Genomic DNA, 27352 nt, shown 5'->3' on the forward strand with positions numbered 1-27352 from the left:
CTCCTGCTGGCCACACTGTCCAGGCGGCCAGCCCAGCGACGTCAGGGGACGTCCCTCTCAGTCTCCATGTCTGCTGTGGCCTAGGGCACCAGCCCCACCTGTTGGCTTCTGAAGACACTTTGCTGTCAACGTGGCCCTCAGAGACCTCAGACCTACCTGCAGAGTCAGAAGGGGATGTGGCTGGCGGGGACAAAGAGTCTTCTGGCGACAGCGGCAGGTCGGGAGGCAGGCTTCCTCCGTTGTGAGCAAGGGTCTGGGCAGCCAGCTGGACGTTGCCTCTGAACACTCTCAGCGCAGCTTCGGCCACAAGTGCATCAAAACCCATGTACACCAACTAGGGGAGAGGGCAGGGTCACAGCCTCGGCCACCCCCATCACCCACAACGAGCAGACAGCCGGCTCTCATATTTAAGAGCTCCCGGCATGCGCACCATGGCCCTTTCGGCACAAGTCATGCTTCTGTGCAACGGGAGCGTGGAGCAACCTGGAAGGGGGGCTTGGAAGACTCGAGTCGGGTGCATCAGTAAGCAGCCATCTCGGGACAGGCAGTGACCTCGGGCTGAGAGCAAGGCGCCACGCCAGTCTCACCACGAGCACGGTGAGGTCAGTGGCCACAGCATACAGGCATGCTAATGCGTGTGGGGGGACAAATGTGGACAGAGTTGTCACTTGGGACACAAAGCTGGATGGGTTTCACAGGTCACAGTGACATCCTTTTAGGTCACAGGCAGATAAATGGGACTGATGTAAACAGCGGTGCATAGGAAAAGGAGGCAAACCTAAAGAGAACTTCCTGACACTTCCCCAGATTTCCTGCTTTCCAAGGAGGCCTCCCCTGCCCTCTGTTGCTGCGTGGGTGGCCTCTGAGGTGGCAGGTTACACCTGGAGCCTGGGAGCCAAGGTTTCAGCACGGACTCCCCCAGTCCTGCGGCCTGATTCACCCGCGTTACCCCAAGCAGCCCCACCCAAGGCTGTCCAAGCTGAGGGCACAAAGACGTGTCACTCACTTGGTCAATGTTTTCCTGGGAAGGACTTTCTTGACGGTTGTCGGTTTCAGGATTGGAATCATTTAACCACCACATCTGAGGATTGCTGAGCAGAATCTAAAACACACAGGAACACCCTTTACCCACCACTAAGCTCTTCACACATTCAGACAGGCACCGCACCCTGCCGTGTGCTCAGCAGACCCAGCCGTCCTCTGCTGCTATGAGGCAGGGAAAGGGGCTCCCGCCCAGGCTGATGTGCCCAGAAGGCTTCCAGCCAGAGACCGGGACAGTTGGGGTTTGAAGGAGGAGCAAGACTAGTCAGGGGGAAGATCCCTTCTGACAGAGCAGGAAGGGACGAGAGCAGGCGGAAGCGCATCCAAGCAAACAGGTTTCGTCAGAGCCACAGACAGAAAGGTCTCTTAAGCAGCTCAGGGCTGCCTGATTGATCTTTGAAAGTGTCATGCCCTCTAGACTTAAAATATCAGGCAGGTAGTAGAGTTATTTTGACCCTTGGTTTCTTCGTCACACAATACTTAATCTTAAAAGACTCTGTGGAGACTTTCCTTTCCAACACTCAATACTTCTGTGTTGACTGGAGGTATTTATGTGCTACTCATATAATTCCAATCTACTTCGAGACCCATCCGTCCCTTCGGATGTTCAGAATTTCCCACCTCTTAATATTTCTCCAACACAAAAAAATCAAAGTAGATATTCAAATACAATTTTAAAATGTAACGTATACATTAAATATACATATACATCGTAACAAAAGTACTGACTTGTGGAGCCTTCCAGGGAACAGGGCAGGGATAAGAGACAAAGCCAGGGTGGACCCCCCGTGCCTGCTGCACCCACACCCGCCTCAGCAGGGCAAATGAGTACACCTGCCCTGCCCTCCACCTGCCTCCACCCCCATCTTGCCCCCAGCCCCGCCCCCAGCATGCACACAACCTAAGCTAGCTCCTGCCTGCCATGCTGCCCCAGCATCTGCCTGGACTGCTGCCTCCACGCAGCCAGCCCCTGCCTCCCGTGCACCCCTGGGGACTCCCTACCACGCGTGCTCTGAGTTTGTCTCTCACTGAGCTGCGGGGCTGAGGGCAGAGGGCGCTTCCATACCAAGCTGCCGAGACGCAGCACAGCACCTGCCCTACTGAGGATTCCATCTGCTTCTCCAACACAGGGAAAGAAGCGGCCCAGGTAAAGTCACTACTGTCTGGATCCCAACCTGCTGTCACTCCTGAGGGGTTCTTTGAGAAGCTTCCCCTTTGCCAACATGTACTATGGACTAAATAAATAAAACTAGATACTTACAGTTAAAATTTTAACGCCAAACAATTATACTGCAAGTTGAATTACCATTCTCTTTTTCTGCTGTGGAAATGGCCTGTTTACACTACACTCTGCTGCACACACAAACCCTACATCAAGTCCTGGCCTGTGGACTCCGCTGGTGTGGACAGGCACCGTGTTCTGGAGCCAGGCCTGGGCCAGGCACTGAGCATGGGACCTCATGGGGCCTCACATGGCCTCTGTTGGGGCTGGAGCCCAGGAAAAAGCTGCCCTTCAGATCTGATGACGGGGCAGCCCATAGGAGTGAGCCTGGGAGGACGCCCGAGAGCCATGGAGGGAGCTCTGGGCAGGACCCACTGCTCAAAGACAAGGCCAGAGGCCCCGAGGGAGCGGCTACCTTCAGGGCCTCGTCCAGGTTCCCGCTGGCTGCGTGGAGCGCCTGCTGGGCTGCGTGCGTGGAGTAGCCCATCCCTTTCAGAGACCTGATGTTCTCGAGGCGGCGTCTTTTCTTCTCTTTTTCCTCCTTCCTTATTTGGGCCAATTCCTTTAGGAAGACAGCAAAGTCCCATCCCAAGTTAGGGACTGAGATTTCACAGCATCTCAGTCTACACTCTGCAGGATTCTCGGGATTTCCAGGCAAAGCCAAAAAACCAAAGCAAAGCACAGCAGGACCTCTGTCTACCTCTTTTCACCCAGCCAAATGGCAGAGGTGCCACAGAGGCAGAGGGGTGGTGGAAGTGCTGCTTCTGAGGGCAGGCAGTGGAAGTGAGACGCCCGTGGGGCAGGAAGGAGGTGCCTCATGAGCCCTGCCATCCGGCATCAGGATGGGCCACTCGCCCAGCCCAGCGCGCTCCCACTGCACAGGTCGCAGGCGTGAGGTGCATGGATTCTCTTCTAGCAACTGGGCAGAGAGCTTTCTGCATGTGGTGGGAAGGCCTTCCAGCCTTTGATGAATCGCCCAGGGACTCAAGTTCCAATGTGATGTGGAGTCAGGGGGCTCCTGGGCAATGCCATGGTTGATGACCCACCCACCACAGCTTGGGGAGCAAGGACTCCAGGGCCTTCTGAGGCCTGTCATTCCATTCAGAACCCACAGAATGCCCAAGGGACAAAGGTCATCTAACCTCTTGGTTCTCAACCCTGTTTCTCAGAGTTGCCTGCTATTGCTGCAGGAGCACAAGGCGGCTGCAGAGGGTTCTAGTCTCTTCACCTCTCCCACCCAGGGCCAATCAGGAGGGTTCCCAACTTATTTTGTAAACTAGTATGCCCATAAACATGTCACTTAAAAAGGGGATTTTGCTGCTTAAAAACAACAACAAAGCAAGTTTGAAAACCAGGAATTTAATCCAACCTCATTATTTTCCCAACAAGGAGACAGAAAGCTTTCAACAAAGCTAAGTGACTGCCACATTCTCCCAGGGAGACCAGCTCCACCATCAGCAGCAGTGAGGATGGGGGAGAAAACAGACTCCCCTCCTTCCAGAGACCTGCTCCTGCCTCCCACCCAGCCCAGGCAACAGGCGCCTCCCTGCGTTTTCCCCACAGCAAGAAAGTGGCCTCATCTCTTAGGAAAACAAAAGCACCATCATCGTGGAATCAGACTCCACAGCGCCACGGTAGGAGCAGGCAGAGCAGAGTGGCTGCTGGAAACATCTCCAGGGATGAAGATACCTGTACACTCATGGCCTGTCTCTATCACAGGAGAACCTCCCCTAGTTGGTGCACATGGGTGCCTCTCTGCACCCCGAGAATCCAGCTGCACCAGGCCTGTCTCATGCCCCCGTTACGTGCTTTACCTCTCAGCGGCCAGTCTCCCCCAGCTCCAGCCCCGCTGCACAGCGCAGTGGGCTCCGTCATTCCAGTCACCTACCTAAAAGCCCACAGCAGCTCCCGACCACCTCCCCACACTGAGGCACCAGCTCCTTATTATGCTACTCAGGGCTCCCACTCCCTAGCCCCAACAACGCTTCCAAACTGACCTTATCCTGCCACACCACCCCAACCACGCACGCCAGCAGGAGCCTTTCATGCCACTCACATTTGCACTTTTATTCACACTTACACTCCACATAAAATGCCTTTACTGGTCCCATCCTCTGCTTTCAATACAGTTTCTTCCATTTATATTCCAAAAGGCTAAGAAGCACGCCTAACATCCAAGCACAGAGAAGGACGCTGCCAGCCAGCAGACCTGGGCATTACTTAACACAGACCTCGCATCAACTGGGAGCTTCGAAGAACATTTCCTTTCATTACAAATGTCTTAGTCTGTTTCCTTTTAATCATGTAAACACACGTGAGAAAATTATTTCCTGATATATTTCTCTTTATACTAAGATGAGTTAGAAAGATAAAGTAGATCAATCAATGACACTACTGCACTGAAGTGGCTACAGTTAAGTAGAATCAGATTTCAAGAGAGAGGCATTGTATGGTCACAAGCAGCTGGGACGACCTCTTAGGAAGGCTGCCTCTCACAGTCTGGCCATACTGAAGCATGATCTGTGATCTCTGTTTCTACAGCTGTTGCTTTTTGCCAGATGAGAAACTGGTCTATACTTAGGGCCATGTTGGACAAAAAATATAAACTTTAAAAATTATGTATTAAAGGCTGGGTGCAGTGGCTCACACCTGTAATCCCAGCACATTGGGAGGCCAAGGTGGGAGGATTGCTTGAACCCAGAAGTTTGAGACCGACCTGGGCAACATGGTGAGACCCCATTTCTACAAAAAATAAAAACAAAAATCAGCCAAGAGCTCTTGGCAGGAGGATCATTGGAGCCCAGGAGATCAAGGTTGCAGTGAGCCATGATCATGCCACCGCACTCCAGCCTGGACAACAGAGCAAGACTCTGTCCCAAACAAAAACAGAGAATTTACATTCAGTTTAGTCAGATGCCCACACCTAGAATGTTGGAACTCCGTGGGCAGCAGCTTTCTCTCGCTCATCTAAAGCTCCGATAGGAGCCCACTTTCTGTGGGACATTGTTTTTGTCTCTCTAGAACCCATTCTACCCCTCCCTGAGGTGTGGGAGGCTGCTCCAGCTCCCCAGGTGGCCCCTGAACGGGCGAAGGTGGCGACCCTCTATCTCTTGCCACAGGCCTGAGCCAGTCTTGGCATTCCTCCAGCCTCAGTGACAACAGGTTCAAGGCTTCCCAATCACAAGAAGCTCAGGATTTTCCCTGAGGATTCTGGGACAGAGATTATGGCCCTTGGTGTGATTGGATGACACTGATGACACAGGGTGGGGGGTGGGGTAGAGAGACAGACCTCAGGTCCTCAGTGACATCAGTAAGCCACTGAAGCACCTAACCCTGAGACCCATCCTACTTCTGGACTTTTTACAAGTAAACAGGCCAATAAATCCCATCACATCCCTTTTTTTGATGTTTAGGCAATTTTGGTTTTTTGTTGTTGTTGTTGCTTTCAGCCAAAAGCATCCTAACCAATAACACCCATTGGGGTGGAAGAGGGAGCACGATCAACTGCACTATACACACTGTTGTTTTTTATTTGCATTTTCTCCAAGGGCTTTTAACTTCAGAAATGTACAACTGATGTGATTCCACTATGCTTTAAAAGACCGCCTCTGAGCTACAGCTCTTCCCATGTGTAAGATGAGAAGTATCTGTCCTATGGCCTCTCGGGTGGTCACAGGCAGAAGTGAATGACATGAGTGTGACAATGTTTTATGAACTATAGTCTCATACACTGATGAGAATTGTTTTCCAAAAGATCTCATTTTAAAACACTAGCTTTCCAGATGCTAATAAAATCTTACTGGTAGTGGAGCAATAGTAAAGCAACAAATCAGTATCAGCAATGTTTGTTTTTCTGTTAGTACTTAATTAGACCATGTAAAACTCAAACACACAGAACTCAACTTTTCAGCCCATCGCAGTGGCTCACACCTGTAATCCCAGCACTTTGGGAGGCCAAGGCAGGCAGATCACTTGAAGTCAGGAGTTCGAGACCAGCCTGGCCAAAATGGTGAAACCCCATCTCTACTAAAAATACAAAAAGTAAAGCTGGGCATGGTGGTGGGCACCTATAATCCCAACTACTCAGGAGGCTAAGGCAGAAGAATCACTTGAACCTGGGAGGCGGAGGTTGCAGTGATCACGCCACTGCACTCCAGCCTGGGTGACAGAGTGATACTGTCTTGGAAAAAAAACAAAAAAGAACTCAGCTTTTCAAAGTCTCTGCCTTTACCTACTCTGCCTTTATTGACTTCTATAGCAAGACCCAAAGGACCACGATTGGACTAGGCGAGAGAGAGGTAACAACCACAGTTGGTGTTGTAAAAGGAGAAACCCAAGCAGCCCTGGGACTGCTCACCATGGCATCAACCCACGAATCCACTCCCTCTCTGGCATCATGTGGGCAAACAACCACGGGGCTTTCCTGCTCCCATCCTAATACCCCGAGGCTGCTTTTATCCTTCTGGATTATCCTAGTGTTTAGCAAAAAGGGAAACGAGGTAACATACATTTGAGGATTCTAGAGACTTCTGTGGCTGGAGTTTACAGCTAGAAAGGGCCTGTGAGATAATCTAGTACCAACTTCTTGTTTTGGCAAAAGAAGAAAAATGGTTCTCCTGCTAATATTCCACCATGATCTCCCTCTAGGCCTCAGTTATTTTACTGCAGGACATACTGGATAGAATAAGGATCCCTCCAACTCCAAAATCCTAAGGTTTTCTTTAATGTACTTAATTGTTTCAAATGATTATAGTTTTTTAACCTGTGCTTTCATAATACAATACAACTTGTTTCTATAATTTGACTTATGTTTCTAGGCAAGGATGCAATCCCCAACTTTAATAAAGACCTCATGAAAAAACAATTTTCTGTTTTTAAAATGACTTCCAGAAAGAGAGTTAAAGAGAGAAAGGGGACTGTTTGCCACCACAGCAGGAAACAAAACTAAGGAAACTGCAGCATGTGAAAAATGATCCAATTGAAAAAGACAAGTTTCAGCCGGGCACAGTGGCTGACACCTATAATCCCAGGACTTTGGGAAACTGAGGTGAGCTCATCACTTGAGGTCAGGAGTTTGAGACCAGCCTGGCCAACATGGTGAAACCCGTCTCTACTAAAAATACAAAAATTAGCTGGGTGTGGTGGCGGGCACCTGTAATCCCAGCTACTCAGGAGGCTGAGGCACGAGAATTGCTTGAACCCGGGAGGGGGAGATTGCAGTGAGCCAAGATCGCGCCACTGCACTCCAGCCTGGACGACAAAGTGAGACTCTATCTCAAAAAAAAAAAAGTTTCTCCTTCCTTCCCAATCTGGAGTAATGAAGAGTTCCTTGTTATTAACACCTCCTGTGAGACTATCTTTTTTTGTTCTTTCATACCCAAGAGAGCTAGGGCATTGTGAAAGTGGGTACCTCTCTGCGGTTGGTAATATGAGTGGCCGCATGATCCACGTTCCCATCACACGCCCTCAGGCCAAGCCGGGCTTCCTGGGCAGTAAATCCCAACTGCAACAAATTGTCCACTTTTGATGGATCGATATATAGCTCTTTCAAGAGCTGACGTGCCTAGAGACAGGGAGAAATGTAAGAATCATGTAACCATGGCAATACTTAAAGCTTAATACAAAGTTAAAGCCTAAAAGAAATTAGATTGTGCCCAATGTGAATTAAAGGGCATCAGATTTTGGATAAAATCTCTAAACTAGGCCTGTTATTAACAAGTACAAATGGAAAGAGACCAACACCATCTCTACTCACATTACACAGCCTCAGCACACCAGGAAAGAGGCTGGCTGTTGTGGAAGTGACTGGTATCCACTTTTTTTTTTTTGCAACAAAAGCCCCTGAATTTGAGCTGTACACGTGGCATTTCTCACCCTCCCGTGCAGCTGGGTGTAGCCAGGTGGTGAAGTCGAGGTCAATGGCATGCAGCCACAGCCCTGGGTGCAGCTGCGGGGCCATCGCTCAAGTGGCCTGCTCTGGACGCTCTCTTGCCCCCTCTGCTGGCTGAAAGAGGCACTGACAGGAGCCACCTGGGACGCCTCGCTGAGGCTGGCGGGCTGCTCACTGCTTTGGCCCCGCTCACCTCCAGACTGCAAGATGAGTGAGCCATAAACTTCTATCCAATTAAAGTCACTGTCTTTTTGAAGTCTCCTTGTTACAGCATCTGGCTGTACTCTAACAAATACAAATATGTTTCTGGTTCAACATCTCCTGTGCACGGAGAAAGCGCAGGCATGTTTCTCACAAGTCACAAACTACTAAGTTAAAATCCTTAACTTCCGCGAGTGTTTTTTAAAAGGAGGTGAAAACGGTTACAACTTTACTTTTCTTACCTTGTTAAGATACTCACAAGCCTCTACATCATTTCCACTGTGATAGTTTCGGATACCTTGAAGTAAGTAGAGTCTTAGAAACAGTACTTTCTCTTTCCCACAATTTCCCTAAAATTATTGAAGAAAAAAAGGACAAAGTTGCCTTATTTCTAATTACAGGTGTATAATACTCATATCTGTAATTCCCTTGGTCTCCAGAGGGGCAACATGGTAGTATTAAAACGTCCATGGCTTCACTATGACTGATGGCAAAAGTGAAGCCCCTTCTTCCCCATCCCCTGTGGTACGACGACATTCCTCCAGACATGCAGCACTCCAGACATGCAGCACAGTGGCCCTCCTGGTCAGCAGAGAAGTATGCAGAAATCCAAACCAGGTATAAGAGAATCTACATCAGCAGGATTGTGATGACTTGCGGAAATCAGAACAATCCTTACTCGAGCCAGAGCTCTTGAGCTGGGACTCATTCACTCTAACTGTTACTGCTGAAATGTCTATTTTCTGCATTTACATCTTGCAAATTAGACTCTACCCATATAAAGAAGTCAGCAGCTCTCTCCTGGTCAGGGTGATCACTGGTGGGGTTCTATGACTAGCAAACTGTGTTCCTTTGGGCTAAATGCTCACACACTAAAAGAGACAGCCAGATTTGTAAAACATGGAACACTTTATAAATATATAGGTTCACAAGAGTATACTGCATATACTACTATCAAAATGAAATCACCTTCTGGCAGTAGTTCAAATACTTTAACAGGAATAAACACAAATGCTAGAAATGGACTCAACAAGACATAAAATGAATTCCAGGAACATACTTTTATGTGGACCAGTCTCTGATGATTTTCTCCATAACAATTTTTAAAGCATTTCTGGGCCAAGTTTAATTTTTTTTCTGCATCATCAAGGCATTCCAATTGTTCCAGGCGGAAGTAACACCACACTATATCCAGCTGGAGGACGGCATAGTTATCCACTGTGTCCAGCAGCTCTCTGCAACACTCACTGGAAAGAGAAGGAAAATGACATCACTGCCAAGCAGCATTTGAAACATTTTTAGCATTTGAAACCTTTTTGTGAATTACTGGAATTCTTTCCCAGTTCTTGGTATATGTTCAAAGGCTGACTGCTCTAAAAGAGAGATCCTAATGTTTAGGAAGGGAGCTGTATTTATAACCTCATCCTTCTAATGGGGGAAAAAAGGAGAAATCAGGGCTTAGGAATCAAAGCTTATCACCACTTGCCCCAGGACACACATGCAGTCCCTTGACAGGAAGGAGAACCCAGGGCCACTGTTTCAGAGGCCCTCAGCAAATACTGGGAAGACCATGCTTTAAAACTGTGACTTCCAATCCTGACTGCAAATTAGCATCACCTGGACCAGAGCAACATTCGTTCGTTCGTTCTTTCTTTCTTTAAGAATCATTGATCCCACCTAGACCAAACATAGAAATCTCTGGGGGTTGGGCCTGGTCGTTATATTGCCCGAGTCTCCCCAGGTGAGTCTAACGTACAGCCAGGGCTGAACACCGCTTCTTTAAAGACGCCAAAAAAATCCCTACGTATTATGAATGCCTTGGCTGACGAAGGCTCGGACAAGACATTCACGTTCAACCACATTCAAGCTGGGGGAAAATCAATCCAGAAAGCGCCAGGCTCTAACGGCCCAGCTGATTTCTGAGGGCCTGTGTGCAGGCAAAACGAGACTCTGTATCCGTGGCAGCAGGCTGAACCCAGGCACAGAGAAGGGAAGAAAGACAGCAACAGAAGTCAGCGTGCTCCAGGAGAAGTGCTGGCAAAGGCAGCCATCAGAGTGACTGATTTTAAGTTATGATTACGTTAAAAATTCCTAATGCCAATCTAGGTCTCAAGTCTTCAATAAGAACATTTGGAACCACACATTGTACATGAACAAGGTTTTATATCTTTGTGTTCATTGGTGTTCTACTAAAAATAAGACTGCTCTTGTATAAAACTATGAAATCCACATGGCCTCAAGCTTCCTGTCCTGCCTATCAAAATATGCGTGGAATAATAAAAAAAAAAAAACCCAAAAGGACTTTTATTTTGTCATTTGCCCTTTAAAACAGTAGTCTCCTAAAGAGGGCCCGTGTAGACAGTCCAGTTGGGGGTGCGGCAAGAAAAATGTATCACGGCAGTATTTTTACACTTATTTTCATCTCTCTCAACATTTCGAATTTCGTGAATGAGAACATATACACCATATTTTACACACACATGTGCACGCAGACACACAGATGTGGAGCTGGGTGAGGGGTACTGTCTCCAAATTTACTGCTCAGCCTGAGAACCTGACTTTGAGAGAAAAAGCAGCACTTTGTGGATTGTGGTCTGATCTCACAGGCACGGTAAGATTTCCTGGCTCTGGACACGTTCTGGTTCCTGTGACAGAAGACTCTCCTGCCACTCACAGGAAAGCAATGGGCATGTGGCCGAACTTCTCCATCTCCTGCATGTTGCTTTAACAGGCTCATTCATGTTTTACTAAGCATCAGGAGCGTGGACAGAAATGGCCTCATGTCAGTTAAAAATAAAATCAATATGCACTTATCTCAAGTTGGACCCAGGATCGAGTATTTATTTGTGCAGCCAAAAAAAAAAAAAAAAAAAAGAGAAAAAAACCAACAAAATGAACAAACACACAAAACCAAAGCAGAGGTCTCAGAGGGGTACCTGTCATCCTTTCAGTTTTGAGAAATCAACACATTATTATATATAAAACTATATTTAAACCTGATCATTTGCTTGGGGAAAAGTGGTTTCTTAAAGCCTGGTATAAATGGAATTTAGAAGGCCAGGCGTGGTGGCTCACACCTGTAATCCCAGCACTTTGGGAGGCCGAGGTAGAAAAATCACTTGAACCCAGGAATTTGAGACCAGCCTGAGCAACATAGAGACTGTCTCTAAAAAAAAAAAAAACAAACAAACAAAAAAATAAAAATAATTTCATTTAGAGTATACTTTTATTAACACTACTTTGGTTTACAATTTTAGTAGCATTAATATTCAGCACTGTTGATACATTTTCATGCTGACAATATTAAAATAAACATACATTTATTTAAATAAAATCTACTGAGACTAGCTTTCAAAAAATAAAATCCTGGCCAGGCACAGTGGCTCATGCCTGTAATCCCAGCACTTTAGGAGGCCGAGGCGGGCGGATCACCAGAGGTCAGGAATTCAAGACCAGCCTGGCCAACATGGTGAAACCCCATCTCTACAAAAATTAGCTGGGCATGATGGCGGACGCCTGTATTCCCAGCTACTCGGGAGGCTGAGGTGGGAGAAATGCTTGAACCCAAGAGGCGGAGGTTGCAGTGAGCCTAGATCGCGCCATTGCACTCCAGCCTGGGCGACAGTGCAAGACTCTGTCTCAAAAACAACAACAAAAATTAAATCCCATTTGGGCTTAAGTCAGTTATTTAACAGAAATTTATTATGTTCGTCTTACAGTTTAATTTTTTTTTTTTTTTTTTGAGACAGTGTCTTGCTCTGTCACCCAGGCAGTGGCGCAATCTCGGCTCACTGCAAGCTCCGCCTCCCGGGTTCACGCCATTCTCCTTCCTCAGCCTCCCGTGTAGCTGGGACTACAGGCGCCCGTCTCCACGTCCGGCTAATTTTTTGTATTTTTAGTAGAGTCGGGGTTTCACTGTGTTAGCCGAAAGGGTCTGATCTCCTGACATTGTGATCTGCCCGCCTCGGCCTCCCAAAATGCTGGGATTACAGGCGTGAGTCACCGCGCCCAGCCTAAACTTTTATGTTAAAGAAAGAAAGATACTAATTTCAAGAAAGGTAAGCCTGGCCGGGCGCAGTGGCTCACACCTGTAATCCCAACACTTTGGGAGGCCAAGGCGGGTGGATCACCTGACGTCAGAAGTTCAAGACCAGCCTGGCCAACATAGTGAAACCCCGTCTCTACTAAAAATACAAAAATTAGCCGGCAGTGGTGGTGGGCGCCTGTAATCCCAGCTATTTGAGAGGCTGAGGCAGGAGAATCGCTTGAACCAGGAGGCAGAGGTTGCACTGGGCAGAGTTTGCAGTAAGCCAAGATTGTGCCACTGCACTCCAGCCTGAGTGACAGTGAGACTCCATCTGAAAAAAAAAAAAAAAAAAAAAAAAAAAAGCAAGCCAAACTTACCTAACTTTTTTCAAGAAAGGTTGGCTAAAAAGTCATTTTCAATTTTATTACTGGTTTTAAGGAATTGGATTATAGTGTGCTATAGTATAGTTTTTTTCTGATATTTCTTGTACTTGGGGTTCATTAAAGTCATTGCATCTGGGGGTTTATAGTTTTCATCAAACTGGGAAAAATTATGGCCATTTTTTTCTTCAAGTATTTTTTCTGTCGCACATGCCTCCCTTTGCAGGGACTCCAATTACATGCATTTTAGGCTGCCTGAAATTGTTCCACAGCTTGCAGATGCTCTGTTCATTTTTTCTTTTTTTCAGTCTGTTTTCTCAGATAGTTTCTATTGCCTTACTTAACATTTACTAATCTTCTCTTCCATAGTGGCTATTTTGCAGTTCATCCCACCTAATGTACTTTTCATCTTATGTGTTGTACTTTTCATCTCTTACATCCTGGTTTGGGTCTTCTGAACGTCTCCCATGTCTTTATCTGACATGTTCAATTGTTCCTCTGCCTTCTTGAGCATATGGATTACAGTCACTGTTTTAATGTCCTTGTCTACTAATTCTGTCTTCTGTGTCACTTCTGGATCTGTTGCTACTGACTGATTTTTCTGCTTGTTATAGCTTGCATTTGCTTGTTTCTTTGCATGCCTACTAATTTTTCAGTGGATGCTTGATATTTTTGAGTTGCTAAATTATTGCAGTTTGTTAGGGATGCACTTACTTCAAAACGGTAAGTTAAGGGTACTGTTCAGAACTAGCTTTTAAGCTTTGTTAAGTGGGACCAAATTATGCCCTAGTACTGAGGCAACACCCTTCTGAAGATTCCATTTGACGCCCTGTGACTACCAAATTCTCCACTCTAGCTGGTGGGAATATGAACTATTCCTGGCCTTCTAGGAACTCTGGGGATTATTCCCTGCTTCTTTCATGTGGTACCTTGCCCAGCCCCGGGTGGTTTCCTCACACACATGTGCTGATCATCGCTGGGCAGAAGACTCAAAGGCTCCTCTGAAGCTGGTGCCGTCTCTCCGGCAGCTCGCTCCTCTCACCTCCTTGGCCTCCTGCACGCCCAGCTCCATCTCCTTAACTCCAGGGAGCACAAGCCTCTGCCTGGGTTTGCCGCCCTCCCTGCCCCGTAGCCTGAAACTTCTCCAGGCACTGAGCTCCCCTCATGCTTCCCCACCCCAGGGTCACCGTTCTGCACTGCCAGGAAGTCACTGTTTCATACTATTTGGGGAAAGAAACTATTCTTGGTCATACTACAAACCATACTCCAAGACATACGGTAGGAAGTTGTGACAGAACTTCTAGCTTACTTGGAGAAGTTAGGGGGAAAAATTCACATGGAAAAGGAAGTGGGAAAACTGAAGTTTCCTCCATCTGCATTCTATTTGGCTTGCATTACTGCTGATTTCCTTTATGAAAAGGGAGAAATCACACACAAAAAAAATATGCTAACGAGTTGGCCAGGATAAACAGATGCCCAGAAAACAAGTAACTTTCTCTACTTAGAAAGACATTGACAATTATTATTTCATTATTATATCTACTACTTACCGAACATGTTAATGTACCACGAACTGAAGATGTCGCAAAATTTTTATTCAGTGGTTCCCTGAGACCTAAAAATTATTTCAAGGATTTGTCCAGGGTAAAAAGATTGAGAGAGGCTCACACGGATGTATGAAGATCAACCATGTCTTTATAACTGCTGAAGCTCGATTATGAGTGTATATGGAAGCTCATTATACTAATTTTTATTTTTATGTCTATTTGAAATTTTCCATAATAAAAACTGAGAAACAACTATGGAAGGGAATGAAAATTTTACTTAAATTTTTAGGACCTAATTTACAGCCTGTTTACTTTGCACTGTTTGCAGAAGAGAATGAAACTAACATCCTTTCAGAAACAGGCAGAGACCGCAGAGACACCCACCAGCCCTCATTCTCACTATTCCCAGCCCGGCCCCTCCCCTCCCAATCCCTTCTTTGTGTACGTTAAAGTTGGGACTTGTTCACTTAGAACCCAAAGGCACTGACCAATGGAAAACTATAAATATTTGCATTCATCTTCTGGGAGTATACAGTATTATCTTGGGAATGCACCAAAACAGAAAAGAAGTTAACACTAAATTTGTTAACTTTTGACCATTTTCAAAAAATCAAGTCCACTTTTCAAATGTTGAATATGTCTGCATCACAGTCTCTTAGTACCATTTCCCATGAAGAGGAACCAGGACTCCTTGGGAAATTGCTGATTCCTGGTCTGGGGCATTAAATGCCCAAGATGAGCCTGGAGTATCTTTGGATTCCAGAAATCAGAGACTGCAAAGACTAGCAGGGTTGAGTCAAAAAACCACAGGGGCTGCCTGCCAGCCAGCGATGACCAATTTAAGCACTGCAGTTTGAAACATATCAAATGTTTTAAATCCATGAGTTAATAATGACACTTAAGAAAATGAAAAGAAAAAGAAACCTCTTTGGTCACCTTTGGAGGGTGATAGTGAAGGAACTCATTTATTTTGAAAGCAAGAAAATAAGGAGAAAGGAACAAAGTATTTTATTCTATCTTTCCTATACAAATTGTACCTCCACATATAAAATAACTGATGAGCAAAAAAAAATTTTTTCAGAATTCCAACAATAAATGCAGAAGGGAGGCCAGGTGCAGTGGCTCACACCTGTAATCCCAGCACTTTGGGAGACCAAGGCGGGAGGATCACATGAGTCCAGGAGTCCAAGACCAGCCTGAGCAACACAGGGAGACCCCATCTCTATAATAATAATAAAAAAAGGCAGACACAGTGGCTCACACCTGTAATACCAGCACTTTGAGAGGCTGTGGTGGGTGGATCACTTGAGCCCAGGAGTTTGAGACTAACCTGGGCAACATTGTGAAACCTCATCTCTACAACAAGTACAAAAAAATTATCTGGGCATGGTGATGTGCACCTGTGATCCCAGCTACTTGGGAGGCTGAGGTGGGAGGATCACTCCAGCCCAGGAGATGGAGGTTGCAGTGAGCTGAGATGGTGCCACTGCACTCCAGCCTGGGTGACACAGTGAGACTCTATCTCAAAAAAAATAATAATAAGTGCAGAAGGAATAATATCACCATCATACAGCTCTTAAACAATGGATTTGAGGAATAATCATCAATATTACCCCAAAACCATTAGGTGACAAGCTGACCGGAAACTTTATAATGGAAAGTTCCAACTAGCAACACAGCACATGTACAAAAGAAGAGAGGATATCCTACCTGCTTGAAAATTCTTTTCTTTACAGGGAGGAAAGGTCAATTAGAAATACAAAGGGAAGAAGAAATTCACTGGTCTACACCATAACTACTCTTTTACATTAACCACTGTCATAGATGAAAGTCTGCAGTCTCAAGGGCATGGCAGGGTGCTCTGTATAGTCTGGGCCATCTTCCTTAAAGCTGGTATTCACCAAGTACAAAAGCGCCTACCAGAAATATTTGTCAGCGTCCAACAGACATGGCAAGGCTATTCCATATTCTTTTCTTTTCAGGAAAGCTCTGCCCTTCTCATGATATCCCATAGCTAACATAAGGGCCTAGGAAAAAATATGAATTTAAAAAACATCACTTTAAAATATAATAAAACAAATTATATTAAAAGCATATTACTTTTCAAAAACCAAATAAAGTAAACGAAAACCCCACAGATATGTTTAAGATTAAAGCCCTGCTTACCTATTCCAAATTATAGAACAGGGTAAGGGTATGAGGAAACAGGGGAGAGATGTCAGAATCACCTGTGGACTTTTCCCAAACCACAGTTTCCTTGCCCCTATTCTGATCCATCCCTTAGGGGACATGGTCGTCTAGTAAAATAAACTAAACAAAAAGTACTGCCACAGGAGGCCGTGTGCACTGAAGGCAGTGGGTCGTGTCCTCAGGTATGTTGACAGTCACTGCTCCAGGATGGTGAGGTATGACATTCTGTACTAATGCACTGAAAAGCACAGGGTGAGGCCCACTGGATGCCAGTGCTCACCACGTGGTGACATTGCTGTTTACAAGGCTGGAGATGGACCACTGTTTCCAACCCTTTACAACACTTCCAACATGAAGTAACTAAAAAACCACCCCTGTCCTGACAACAAATCTAAGGACAGGCCACACATTCTCAGAGTACTTACTTTTCTTTCTGATGCGGGAATTCTGATTGATCTGCCTGTCTGGTTAGCTATGTCTAAGTACGGTGTCATTTCTGGATCCACCACCGTCTCAGCTGCTGTAACAAAACCAAAAGGACCTCCATTAACTCAATGTTAAACAGCTGTGAGGATAACAACCTTAAAAATGTCAGACTGTTGAGGTGAAACTCAGGGAGAGCCGTGATCCCCCACGTGTGTGATTCAGTGCTGCCCCTAAGCGTCTGAGTGGGTGACAAGCCCAGAGCTCTGGGTACCTCTCTGTGCCAGTATTTCTAGTCCTCTCTTGGTCCTCTGAATTTGTTTTTCTTTGAGTTCAGCCTCGTTTTGTTCCTCTTCCTCTAACTGGAAGTTTTTCCTCACATCCTCTTCAGACTGTTTTAGTTCAAGCACCATCGCTTTCACATTGTGAGCCACACCTTGTTCTTCAAGGGTTTTCCCTATAAAAATCAGAATCGCCTATTACTTTAAAAAGCCATTAAGCTCACCAGGTAACAGTCCATTTTCTATGTTAAATGGAATTGTTTTTATTTTTGACACAAGGTCTCACTCTGTCACCCAGGCTGGAGTGCAGTGACACGATCATGGCTCCCCGCAGCCTTCATCTCCTGCGCTCAAGCAAGTCTCCCACCTCAGCCTCCCGAGGAGCTGGGACTACAAGCCCATGCCACCACATCCAGCTAATTTTTTTTTTTTTTTTTGAGACTGAGTCTCGCTCTGTGCCCCAGGCTGGAGTGCAGTGGCGCGATCTCGGCTCACTGCAAGCTCCACCTCCCGGGTTCACGCCATTCTCCTGCCTCAGCCTCCTGAGTAGCTGGGATTACAGGCGCCCGCCACCATGCCCGGCTGATTTTTTCTATTTTTAGTAGAGACGGGGTTTCACCATGGTCTCGATCTCCTGACCTTGTGATCCGCCCGCCTTGGCCTCCCAAAGTGCTGGGATTACAGGCATGAGCCACCGCTCCCGGCCACATCCAGCTAATTTTTGTATTTTTTGCAGTGATGAGGTCTCACTATGTTGCCCAGGCTTGTCTTGGACTCCTGGGCTCAAGCGATCCTCCCACCTCAGCCTCACAAAGTGCTGGGTTACAGACATCAGCCCTCGCTCCTGCAAAATGGAATTCTTAATCCTGCATACCATCACACCACATAATTAGTAAAAATATGCCTACCTTTGCTTGTAAGTATGTCACTGTTAAGCAGTGGTTAAAATCAGCTAGCAACAATAGAATCAACTAAATTCATCTTTTCTAATCATCTTTATTCTCAGCCTAAGACCAGATCAAAGCAACAAATATTTGATAATGTACTACAGGGAGAACACTGTGCTAGACAGTATCAACGGAAAATGAGAAAGTATAACACTACCTTCTAGTTGGAAAAATAACAAAGCCAATTCACAGCTACAAACAGGAAGCTGTACTGCAGCCTGCTGTCATGGTTAAAAGCAAAGACCAGCAGGTTGTGGCAGTTCACACCTGTAACCTCAGTACTTTGGCAGGCTGAGGCAGGTGGATCGCTTGAGCCCAGGAGTTCAAGACCAGCCTGGGCAACACGTGGACCCCGTCTCCACAGAAAATAAAACATTAGCCTGGCATGGTGGTGCGCACCTGTGGTCCTAGCTACTCAGTGGGAAGCTGAGGTGGGAGGATTGCTTGCAACTGGGAGGCGGAGGCTGCAGTGAGCTGCAATCGCACCACCACACTCCAGCCTGGGTGACAGATAGAGACCCTATCTCTAAATAAATAAATAAAAGCAAAGACCATGGGCTCCATCTACCGTTTTAACTCTGTGGCCCTGAATAAACTACCTGTCTTCTAGGACTCAGTTTCCTCATACATAAATTGGAAATAAAGGGCAGAAATCAATGAAACAGAATGAAAGAAAACAGTAACAAAATCAAAAGTTGGCTCCATGAATAAATTAGCCAAATACACAAATCTAACAAAAATTATGTCAAAGATGCAAATAAACAAAATAAAAAAGGGTAAACATAGATGCAAACAGATTTTAAAATAACAAAATAATATTGTGAACTAAAAACACAAATGTAAACACATTTCTGGAAAACTGTAGCTGGATTGTCTTTTGAGAAATATGGCAACCTTTCTAACATTAATACATAAAATAAAGGTCCATCAGTGGTTAAGCCATCTTGATTAAAAAAAAAAAAAAAAGGCAAGGGTTGGGGGAGGTCACCAGATTTTAAGACTACAACAAAGCCACAGTAATAAAAAAAAAAAAAAACCACAGGTGACTAGGAAGAACAGAAAGTATAGAAACAGGGCCCCCCAAAAAGGGTCACCACCAATCACTGGGGAAAAGACAGACTATTTAATGAATTATATAGGAAGAAAAATAAAGGAACCCTGAGACTTTATATAGAAAGGGGGACTCTGGACAGACTGAGGACCTCTTCTAGATTAAGCTAATATTCAAGAAAATGTAGACTCTCCTTGTGGCCCTGGAGTTAGGGAAAGGACGTCAGCAAAACACAAACCATAGGCAATGGGTTTGATGACACCAAAATCAAGGATTTCTGTCCAATGAAGGATGCCACAAACAGAATTAACAGAGGGATGAGGCAACAGTGAAAAGATATCCATGACATCTAAAATAGACAATGGGAAATTGCTAGAGAGGACGCTGGAAAGGAAGGCTGGGTAAGCTGTGAAGGGCTGGCTTAGATCAAGCTAAGAAATGTGAACTTCATTCTCGAGGCCACAGGAACGCACTAAAAACCTATGGGCTACAGGGCTTGTATGGATTGCTGCGATAGCTAACTGGTCTCAAGTCAACTCATGCCACCTTCAAATACATTCCTCTACTACGTGACCTTTCTAAAACACACAGAGAATTGTGTATCACTCCGCAGCACAGATGTCTTTCCATTGCTCTTAGGAGAAATGTACTAACACTGAGTAAGGTCATCTAGCTTCTCGTTTCCCAGTAGCTGTGCTACTGACATGTTGGGCTGGGCAAGTCTGTGTTGTGGGGCCTGTTCTGGGCATTGCACGTTCAGCAGCATCCCTAGCCTCCACCCACTAAATGACAGCAGCACAACCTCCCCCGTCACCAAGTTATAACCACCAAAAATGTCTCCAGACAATGCCAAATGTCTCCTGGGTATTCAGTGTGGCCTCTGCCTGCCCCTCCATCCTTAAAAAGCACTCCCCTCCCCTCACTCTCCACACACAGCCACGCTGGACCTTCCTCAGTTACTCAAATTCACACCATAGTGCTCTGACACAAGGCTTTCCGTCTGGAACGCACGCCACCATGGTCTCCCCACTGTCTTCACAGAGCCTTCGCTCTTCTCGCTCAAGAAGAATTTGCTGGAACTGGCATCTTACACTCAGCACACCTCATGTTCCATTCTATAACATTTTATCTAAGCTGTAATGAGTGTCTTTCTTCCCACTATCATAGAGCAGACAATAAATATTTCTTGGAAAAGCTATTTTCTGCTTTACATTTTTATTTTAGTAAACTTCTAAATCAGTTTTGGATTATAATTGGAATAAAGCTACAAATTTTTGAAAAGCCAGTGAGAAAAAAAGGGAAGTCATTATTTCTATATTTGGTTCATTGAAAACTTATGCATACTGTGCCATACATACCTAGTTGTAGTTGCTTCTTATTTATGACAATTTTGATATAATTTTCTTGAAATCCAAAGGTTTCAGCTATTCTGTAAAACAAAAACCAGTGAAAACAAAATTGTTATTTATTATCCATTGAAAAGACTTTAGCCAGGCCCAGTGGCTCACACCTGTAATCCCAACACCCTGGGAGGCCAAAGTGGGAGGATGGCTTGAGGCCAGGAAGGAATTCAAGACCAGCTTGGGCAACAGAGAGATCCTATCTCTACAAACAATTTTTTAAAATTAGCCAGGCCTGGTAGCCCGTGCCTGTGGCCCTAGCTGCTTGAGAGGCTTGGGTAGGAGGATTGCTTGAACCCGAGTTTGAGGTTGCAGTGAGCCATATTCATGCCACTGTGCTTCACTTGGGTGACAGAGCAAGATCTCATCTCTAAAAAATAAATAAGTATTTTTTAAAAGAAGGCTTTAATCATGATAGCTATTTTATACATTTTATCAGAAACACCCAGGATTTCAACTGGCTGACTCACAAACATCACAATAAAGCCATCTTACTAGATGGCTATTTGAAACTGTAGGAGACAAGGTCCTTTTAAAACTCTCTTTTACTACTTGTTTCCTCAGGCGGTGGAGACCACAATGCCGTAGATCCATGTGAACAGCAAGCCCTAGTTGCACATCCAGAGAAAATCCACCCCCTATACCTTCTGTGGTCTCCTTGGAGGAACCCATAACGGGGGCTGATCCACAGGATCTTCTACGCATGTGTGTTGAATGTCATTTCCTGAATCCACCCCTACCAGTCCTGATGTAGACCAAAGAAGGAAATGAGAAAAATCAGCTGAAGAAATACACCCGCTAGCTAGCCCTGGAGGTGCTCCCAACACCATTTTAAAACATATAAGGAGATGAAATAACCCACCAGATCTCAAAGGTAGGATTTCACTAGTATGTGGCAGACAAGTGTGTGTGTGTGTATGTGTGTGTGTTTTACAGATGGGCCAACAGCCTGAAATCAGATAAAACACCACGCTGAAGGTCATAGCAAGCTACTGGTGCATTAGGGAAAAAAATAATAATTCAAAACTGATGAGCTAGTGAGTACCAGGTGTCTCCTGTTTATATCACTCACTCACTCCTTCAAACATACACCCAGTGCCTACCATGTGATGGGCATGGAGTTCCCACCTGCTCGGAAGTTACACCAGGAAATAGTGTTTGCAAGTCTTGAGCCCTCACTTTGCCACTTACCTACCAGTATCAGCTCTAGTAAGTCCTTCAACCTCAAAGCCTCAATTTCCTCTTCTATAAAATGAGGATAATGCCTGCCCTACCTATCTTAAGAGGACGCTCGCAGAGGATCAAATGAGCCAATATAAAAAGGCCCAGAGCACCTAGGACACAGAGTGCACAGATACTCACTTGGACCTCAGTTCTCTGCCAGTGATGAGCAATTGGGTCTCCAACAAGTTTTTCCTATCCTGTTAAAAGTAAGACAAATAAAGTAAAGTGTACTTGAATTTAACACACTTTAGAGAGATTACCCTATGAAATCAGAAAAGCTGACGGCAGAGGATATAAACTTAGCTCACCGTTAAGAACTAAAACGCTGCCTGCCTAGAAGTCTACTGAATATAACCCAGCACAGGCTGACCCTGTGACCTGCACACCTCAAGGGGGCGGCAGCGTGGCACCACCAGGCAGGGCTACTCAGAGGGGCCTCTCCCACAAGGCTGGACGTCTTTAACATTTCAGAACATTTCCACCATCCCTCAGAGAAACACCTGGCCTGCACCCCATTCACTCCCCTTTGCCCCCCAGCCCTTAGCAACCACTCATCTATTTTCTGCTGCTACCGATTTGCCTGTTCTGGACATTTCCTATAAATGGGATCATGCAGTATGTGGTCTTTTGTGTCTGGCTTCTTCCCTAAGTATCATGTTTTCAGGTGCACCCATGCTATGGACGCATCAGCACTTAATTCCTTTGCATTGTGAATAGTTTTCTGTCGTATGAATAGACCACATTTATCTATCCCTTCATCTGTTGATGGACATTTGGACTATTTCCATCTCTCAGCTACTGAATAGTGTTGCTATGACCATTCATGTATGAGGTTTTACATATTAATATATATGTGGGCGGCAAGCCACTCAGGTGCCCAGGCAAGAGACCGAGGGCACAAGCTGTTCCAGTATAATAAAGAAAATATATAGAATAAGAATAGTTATACTAGAAATAGATTATAGATATGATTATATATGAATATCATTATTAGTTTGTAGTGTTACTCTTTATTTCAATATTATAATAATCTTTGCTCTACAATTATAACCCAGGAAAAACCAGGCCATACAGAGATAGGAGCTGAAGGGACACAGTGAGAAGTGACCAGAAGACCGGAGTGTGAGCCCTCTGTTACGCCTGGACAGGGCCACTAGAGGGCTCCCTGGTCGAGCGGTAACGCCAGTGCCTGGGAAGGCCCCTGTTACTTAGCAGACCTTGGTCTAGCGGTAGCGCCAGTGCCTGGGAAGGCACCCGTTACTTAGCAGATCGGAAAAGGGAGCCTTTCCCTGGAGGAGTTAGAGAAGACTCTGCTCCACCACCTCTTGTGGAAGGCCTGACATCCGTCAGGCCCGCCCACAGCCATCCTGTGATGCTGTGCTTCAGTGGTCACACTCCTGTTTCACTTTCATGTTCTGCTCTGTACATCTGGCTCCGCCTTCAGATAGCAATAGCAGAATTAGTGAAAGTATTAACATCTTTGATCTTTCTGAGAAGAGCATAGAAGAAATAATGACGTAAGCTGTCCTCTCTCTCTCCGCCTCGGCTACCTAAAAGGGAAAGGCCCCTTGTCCAGTGGACACGTGACTCCCGTGACCTTATCAATCACTGGAGATGACCCACAGTGCTTACCCTGCCCCTTTTGCCTTGTATCCAATAAATAACAGCACAGCCAGGCATTCGGGGCCACTACCGGTCTCCGCGTCTAGGTGGTAGTGGTCCCCCAGGCCCAGCTGTCTTTTCTTCTATCTCTTTGTCTTGTGTCTTTATTTCTACGATCTGTTGTCTCCACACATGAGGAGAAAAACCCACAGACCCAGTAGGGCTGGACCCTATAGTCTTATTTCTTCTGAGAGTGCTGGCACTGATCAGTCCCAAGAGACTCTGGGTGCCTTGCCACAGTGACATTTGTAGATGCAAACTACCTGGCCATGGCAATGAGAGGAGGTGACCCCACCCAGATCTCCTCGGCCCTGCTTGAGCACCCGGCGGACTGCCCTCTGACCTCTACTGGAACAGGAAAAGGATGAAGCCTTCTGTGCTGTGTCCTCCTGCACAGGCATCTAGGAAACTTGGGAGTCCTTTATTCCCCATTACTTCTCAACATTCGCACTCTAGAAAGGATCAGAACGTGACATACAGCTCTGTGGCGTTTTACAGGCCCAAGAGGGTCTCTAAAAGCCTACCTTGGGAATGTTCCAGTTTAAGAATCTGTAACATTAACTTTTAAGTTGATAAATTGTTCAATATGTAAAGTCACTTAAAAGAATTCTAACTTTGGATTGTAACCTTCCAAAAATCAACAATTTATTTGATCACATCACTAACCAGACATTAGTGCATACTCAAATTTAGGGAAATTACTCACTTTTTTTAGTCTTGGTGGTAAAAACACCTCGATTGTAGCAATTCCCGTTGTTCTATAATTTTCATTTCCTGTTCCACGCTCAATTGCCTTGCAACGTATTTCTTCTATTATCTTTTCTACTTCATTTTCACAGCATTCTAGTTTGTCAGAATACTTCTTAGCAAGGTCCTATCAAGAAAAATCAGAAAATGCAATACTGACTTAAAAAACAAAAAGGCAAAATACAGAAAAGGGCATGAAAGACTCTAAGGCCATCAACTCTGATGAGTGGAGGTCACCCCGTTACACTGCAGTCCACGCTGTGGCTTGACATCTTGAGAGATGTGGAGTTTAGAGAGTCCAGGAAAAAGTGAAAACATTTATTTGAGACTGGGCGTGGTGGCTCGTGCCTGTAATCCCAGCACTTTGGGAGGCCAAGGCAGGTGGATCACTTGAGGTCATGAGTTTGGGACCAGCCTGGCCAACATGGTGAAACCCCATAACTACTAAAATACAAAAATTAGCTGGGCATGGTGGCGTGAGCCTGTAGACCCAGCTACTCTGGAGGCTGGGGCAGGAGAATCGCTTGAACCCAGGAGGCAGAGGCTGCGGTGAGCCAAAACTGCGCCATTGCACTCCAGCCTGGGCGACACAGCAAGACTCCGTCTCAAAAAGAAAAAAAAAAAAAAAATTTCTTTGATAAATGTTTTCTACCCACAAATACTAAAAAAAAAAAAAAAAAAAAAAAAAAAAAAAAAACCTCAACAGAAAAAGAAAAGGCTGGGCTATGACTTATGTGACTGCAATCTATTTAAAAAGTATAGTGAACTGTTCAACTCCACTAGAGGGGAAAATGAAAAGAAAACCAGAAAATATTCCAATTTTTCAAACTTGTGAGAACAAATCAAGTTGAACTTAAACAATTTTCTTAATGAAAAACTGTGAATCATGGGTACTAGCTGTAAAATTACTTGTCAGGGAGAGCTTTAGAATTGAGAAAAAAAAGAAGATTGAAAGGGCTCAGGAAACGATGAGAACCAGTTACTACTGAGAGCAAAGTCATTATGGTTCCTCCCCAAAAGAATCCAGATGAATATCTCTAATCCAAAAATCTGAAATCGCCAAAATTCAACATCTGGAGATGCTCAAAGGAAATGCATGCGGAAGTATTTTGAATTTTGAATTTTCAGATTAGGATGCCTGACTAGTAGGTATAAAGCAAACATTCCAAAATCCAAAACACTTCCAGTCCCAAATAATTCAGATATGGGATACTCCTCTCAATCGGTATTTGCATTTGAGGTTCAATGTTTCATTAAACATCTCATAAAACAGTAAACACTTCAAAAAACCCCAAAGATCAAGGTTTCATTAAATTCATAATGTAATACCATACAGTATGTAAAAATTATGGTGTAAGCATAAATTTATGGCAGAAGAGATGTTCACGATATATATGAAGTTGGAAAACTTTATAGATAGGAGTATAGGTTAGGTGTGGTGGCTCATGCCTGTCATCCCAGCACTTTGGAAGGCAAGGCGAGAGGATTTATCAAGCCCAGGAGTTCAGGACCAACCTGGGCAACAAAGTGAGACCCCGTCTCTACAAAAAATAAAAATATATTAGCCAGGCGTGGTGGCATGCACCTGTAGTCCCAGCTACTCCCAAGGCTGGAGAAGCAGAATCACTTGAGCCCAGGAGTTGGAGGCTGCAGTAAACTATGCCCATGCCATTGCACTCCAGCCTGGGCAACAGACAAAGACCTTGTCTTGAAAAAAGAAAAAAAAAAAAAAAAGAAAAAAAGAAAAAAAATTATTTAAGTAACATAAACCTATATATACTTTTTTTTCTTTTAGAGACGGGGTCTCACTATGTTGCCCACGCTGGAGTGCAGTGGCTATTCACAGGTGGACCACAGCATACTACAGTCTCCAACTCCTGGGTTCAAGTGATCCTCCTGCCTTAGCCTCCTGAGTAGCTGGGACTACAGGCATGCGCCACTGGGTCCAGCAATACTGTTTTTTAACAGTTACGTAGGAAAAGAGGAAGAATATACCTATGTTAATGATATTTGACGTATTTTAGAAATACATTCTTTGTATTTTTGTATTTATATACATACTTTTTAAAATCTAGAATATATATTATAAGTACTTCAAAAAAAACTTTCTATAATTTTCTAGAAAACCTAACTAGTGAGGATTTCTTTCTTCCTCCTGTCACCAGCCAACTCTGACACCAACTGGAAGTCCTGTGATTCAATTCTGACACTAACTACCCAGAGTTAGCGTTAGACTCCACAGGTTTAAGGGCTCACTCTACAAAAAAGCCCTGACTTCAGATACCAGCTACCAAGGATCTGGTCCCCAGGTTATCCATACTTTTGTCTGCCTTAGCTACCAAGTCGAGGGTTCACACAAGCACCCCCCTTCAGATTCCATGATTTGCTAGAACAACTCACAGAACTCCAGACAATGGTACACTTACAAATATAGTTCATTACAAAGGACACAAATGACTATTCATATGAAGAGGTACTAAAGCAAGATCTGGAAGGGCCCTGAGCATAGAAGCCTCTGTCCCATGGACTTGGGGGTGTACATCTCAACATGTGGATGTGTTCACCAATTTGGAAGCTGCCCAAAATCTGTCATTTAGGGGTTTGTATGGAAGTTTCATTATGCAGGCCTGATTAAATCACTGACCATTAGTATTAGTCATCAGCTCAAGTTCCCCTTCCCAGAGGTTGGAGGGGAGGGCGGAAAGTTTCAAGTGTCTAATCACAGCTTGGTACTTTCGGTGACCAGCCCCATCCTGAAGCTACCTAGGGGAAACCAAGCCTCATTAGAACAAAGGTTGTCCCCATCATGCTTACCACTCAGGAAATCCCAAGAGTTTTGGCTCTGCCAGGAACCAGGGACAAATATCTTTCCTTTATGCCACACCTAGTTTCTAAACCAAGAGACTATAACAAGTAAATTCAGAAGCAAGGTCGGAAGGTGGGTTGCAAAGAAAAAGTGAGGCCTGCCTGGAACAGAAGAAACAGAAAAACTAGGACCCTAATACAGTTTGTCACCTCCCAAGCACATCATTATGTCACAACACAGAGCAATTCAATGCCTGATGACAATCCCAAGTCCCTGATAAATGTTACATCATGTTCAGGATACTCCAAATGAT

The 27352-nt window shown here is 45.1% G+C and overlaps 1 protein-coding gene and 1 long non-coding RNA gene across 4 annotated transcripts in view; one reads left to right on the forward strand and one right to left on the reverse strand.

The window, feature by feature from the left end:
- The window catches only part of NUB1 (negative regulator of ubiquitin like proteins 1), a 32901-nt gene that overhangs the window by 1484 nt on the left and 4065 nt on the right, over positions 1 to 27352 (reverse strand). For all 3 annotated transcript variants that reach the window (XM_003896886.5, XM_009204236.3, XM_009204237.4), the window contains 12 exons: positions 24193 to 24360; positions 21963 to 22021; positions 20559 to 20629; positions 17196 to 17378; positions 16924 to 17018; positions 16229 to 16335; positions 9415 to 9601; positions 8597 to 8704; positions 7674 to 7826; positions 2679 to 2825; positions 1007 to 1102; positions 157 to 334 (listed from right to left, as the gene is read on the reverse strand). In XM_003896886.5, coding sequence (XP_003896935.2) covers positions 157 to 334; positions 1007 to 1102; positions 2679 to 2825; positions 7674 to 7826; positions 8597 to 8704; positions 9415 to 9601; positions 16229 to 16335; positions 16924 to 17018; positions 17196 to 17378; positions 20559 to 20629; positions 21963 to 22021; positions 24193 to 24360 — 1552 coding nt within the window. The remainder of the gene's footprint in view (positions 1 to 156; positions 335 to 1006; positions 1103 to 2678; positions 2826 to 7673; positions 7827 to 8596; positions 8705 to 9414; positions 9602 to 16228; positions 16336 to 16923; positions 17019 to 17195; positions 17379 to 20558; positions 20630 to 21962; positions 22022 to 24192; positions 24361 to 27352) is intronic.
- Positions 334 to 2310, forward strand: LOC103883344. Its single transcript, XR_645548.3, has 2 exons — positions 334 to 602; positions 2172 to 2310. It is a non-coding gene; the product is annotated as an uncharacterized LOC103883344 (long non-coding RNA).

The sequence above is a fragment of the Papio anubis genome, chromosome 4, assembly GCF_008728515.1.
Source record: "Papio anubis isolate 15944 chromosome 4, Panubis1.0, whole genome shotgun sequence".
In the NCBI taxonomy this organism is placed as follows: Eukaryota; Metazoa; Chordata; class Mammalia; order Primates; family Cercopithecidae; genus Papio; species Papio anubis.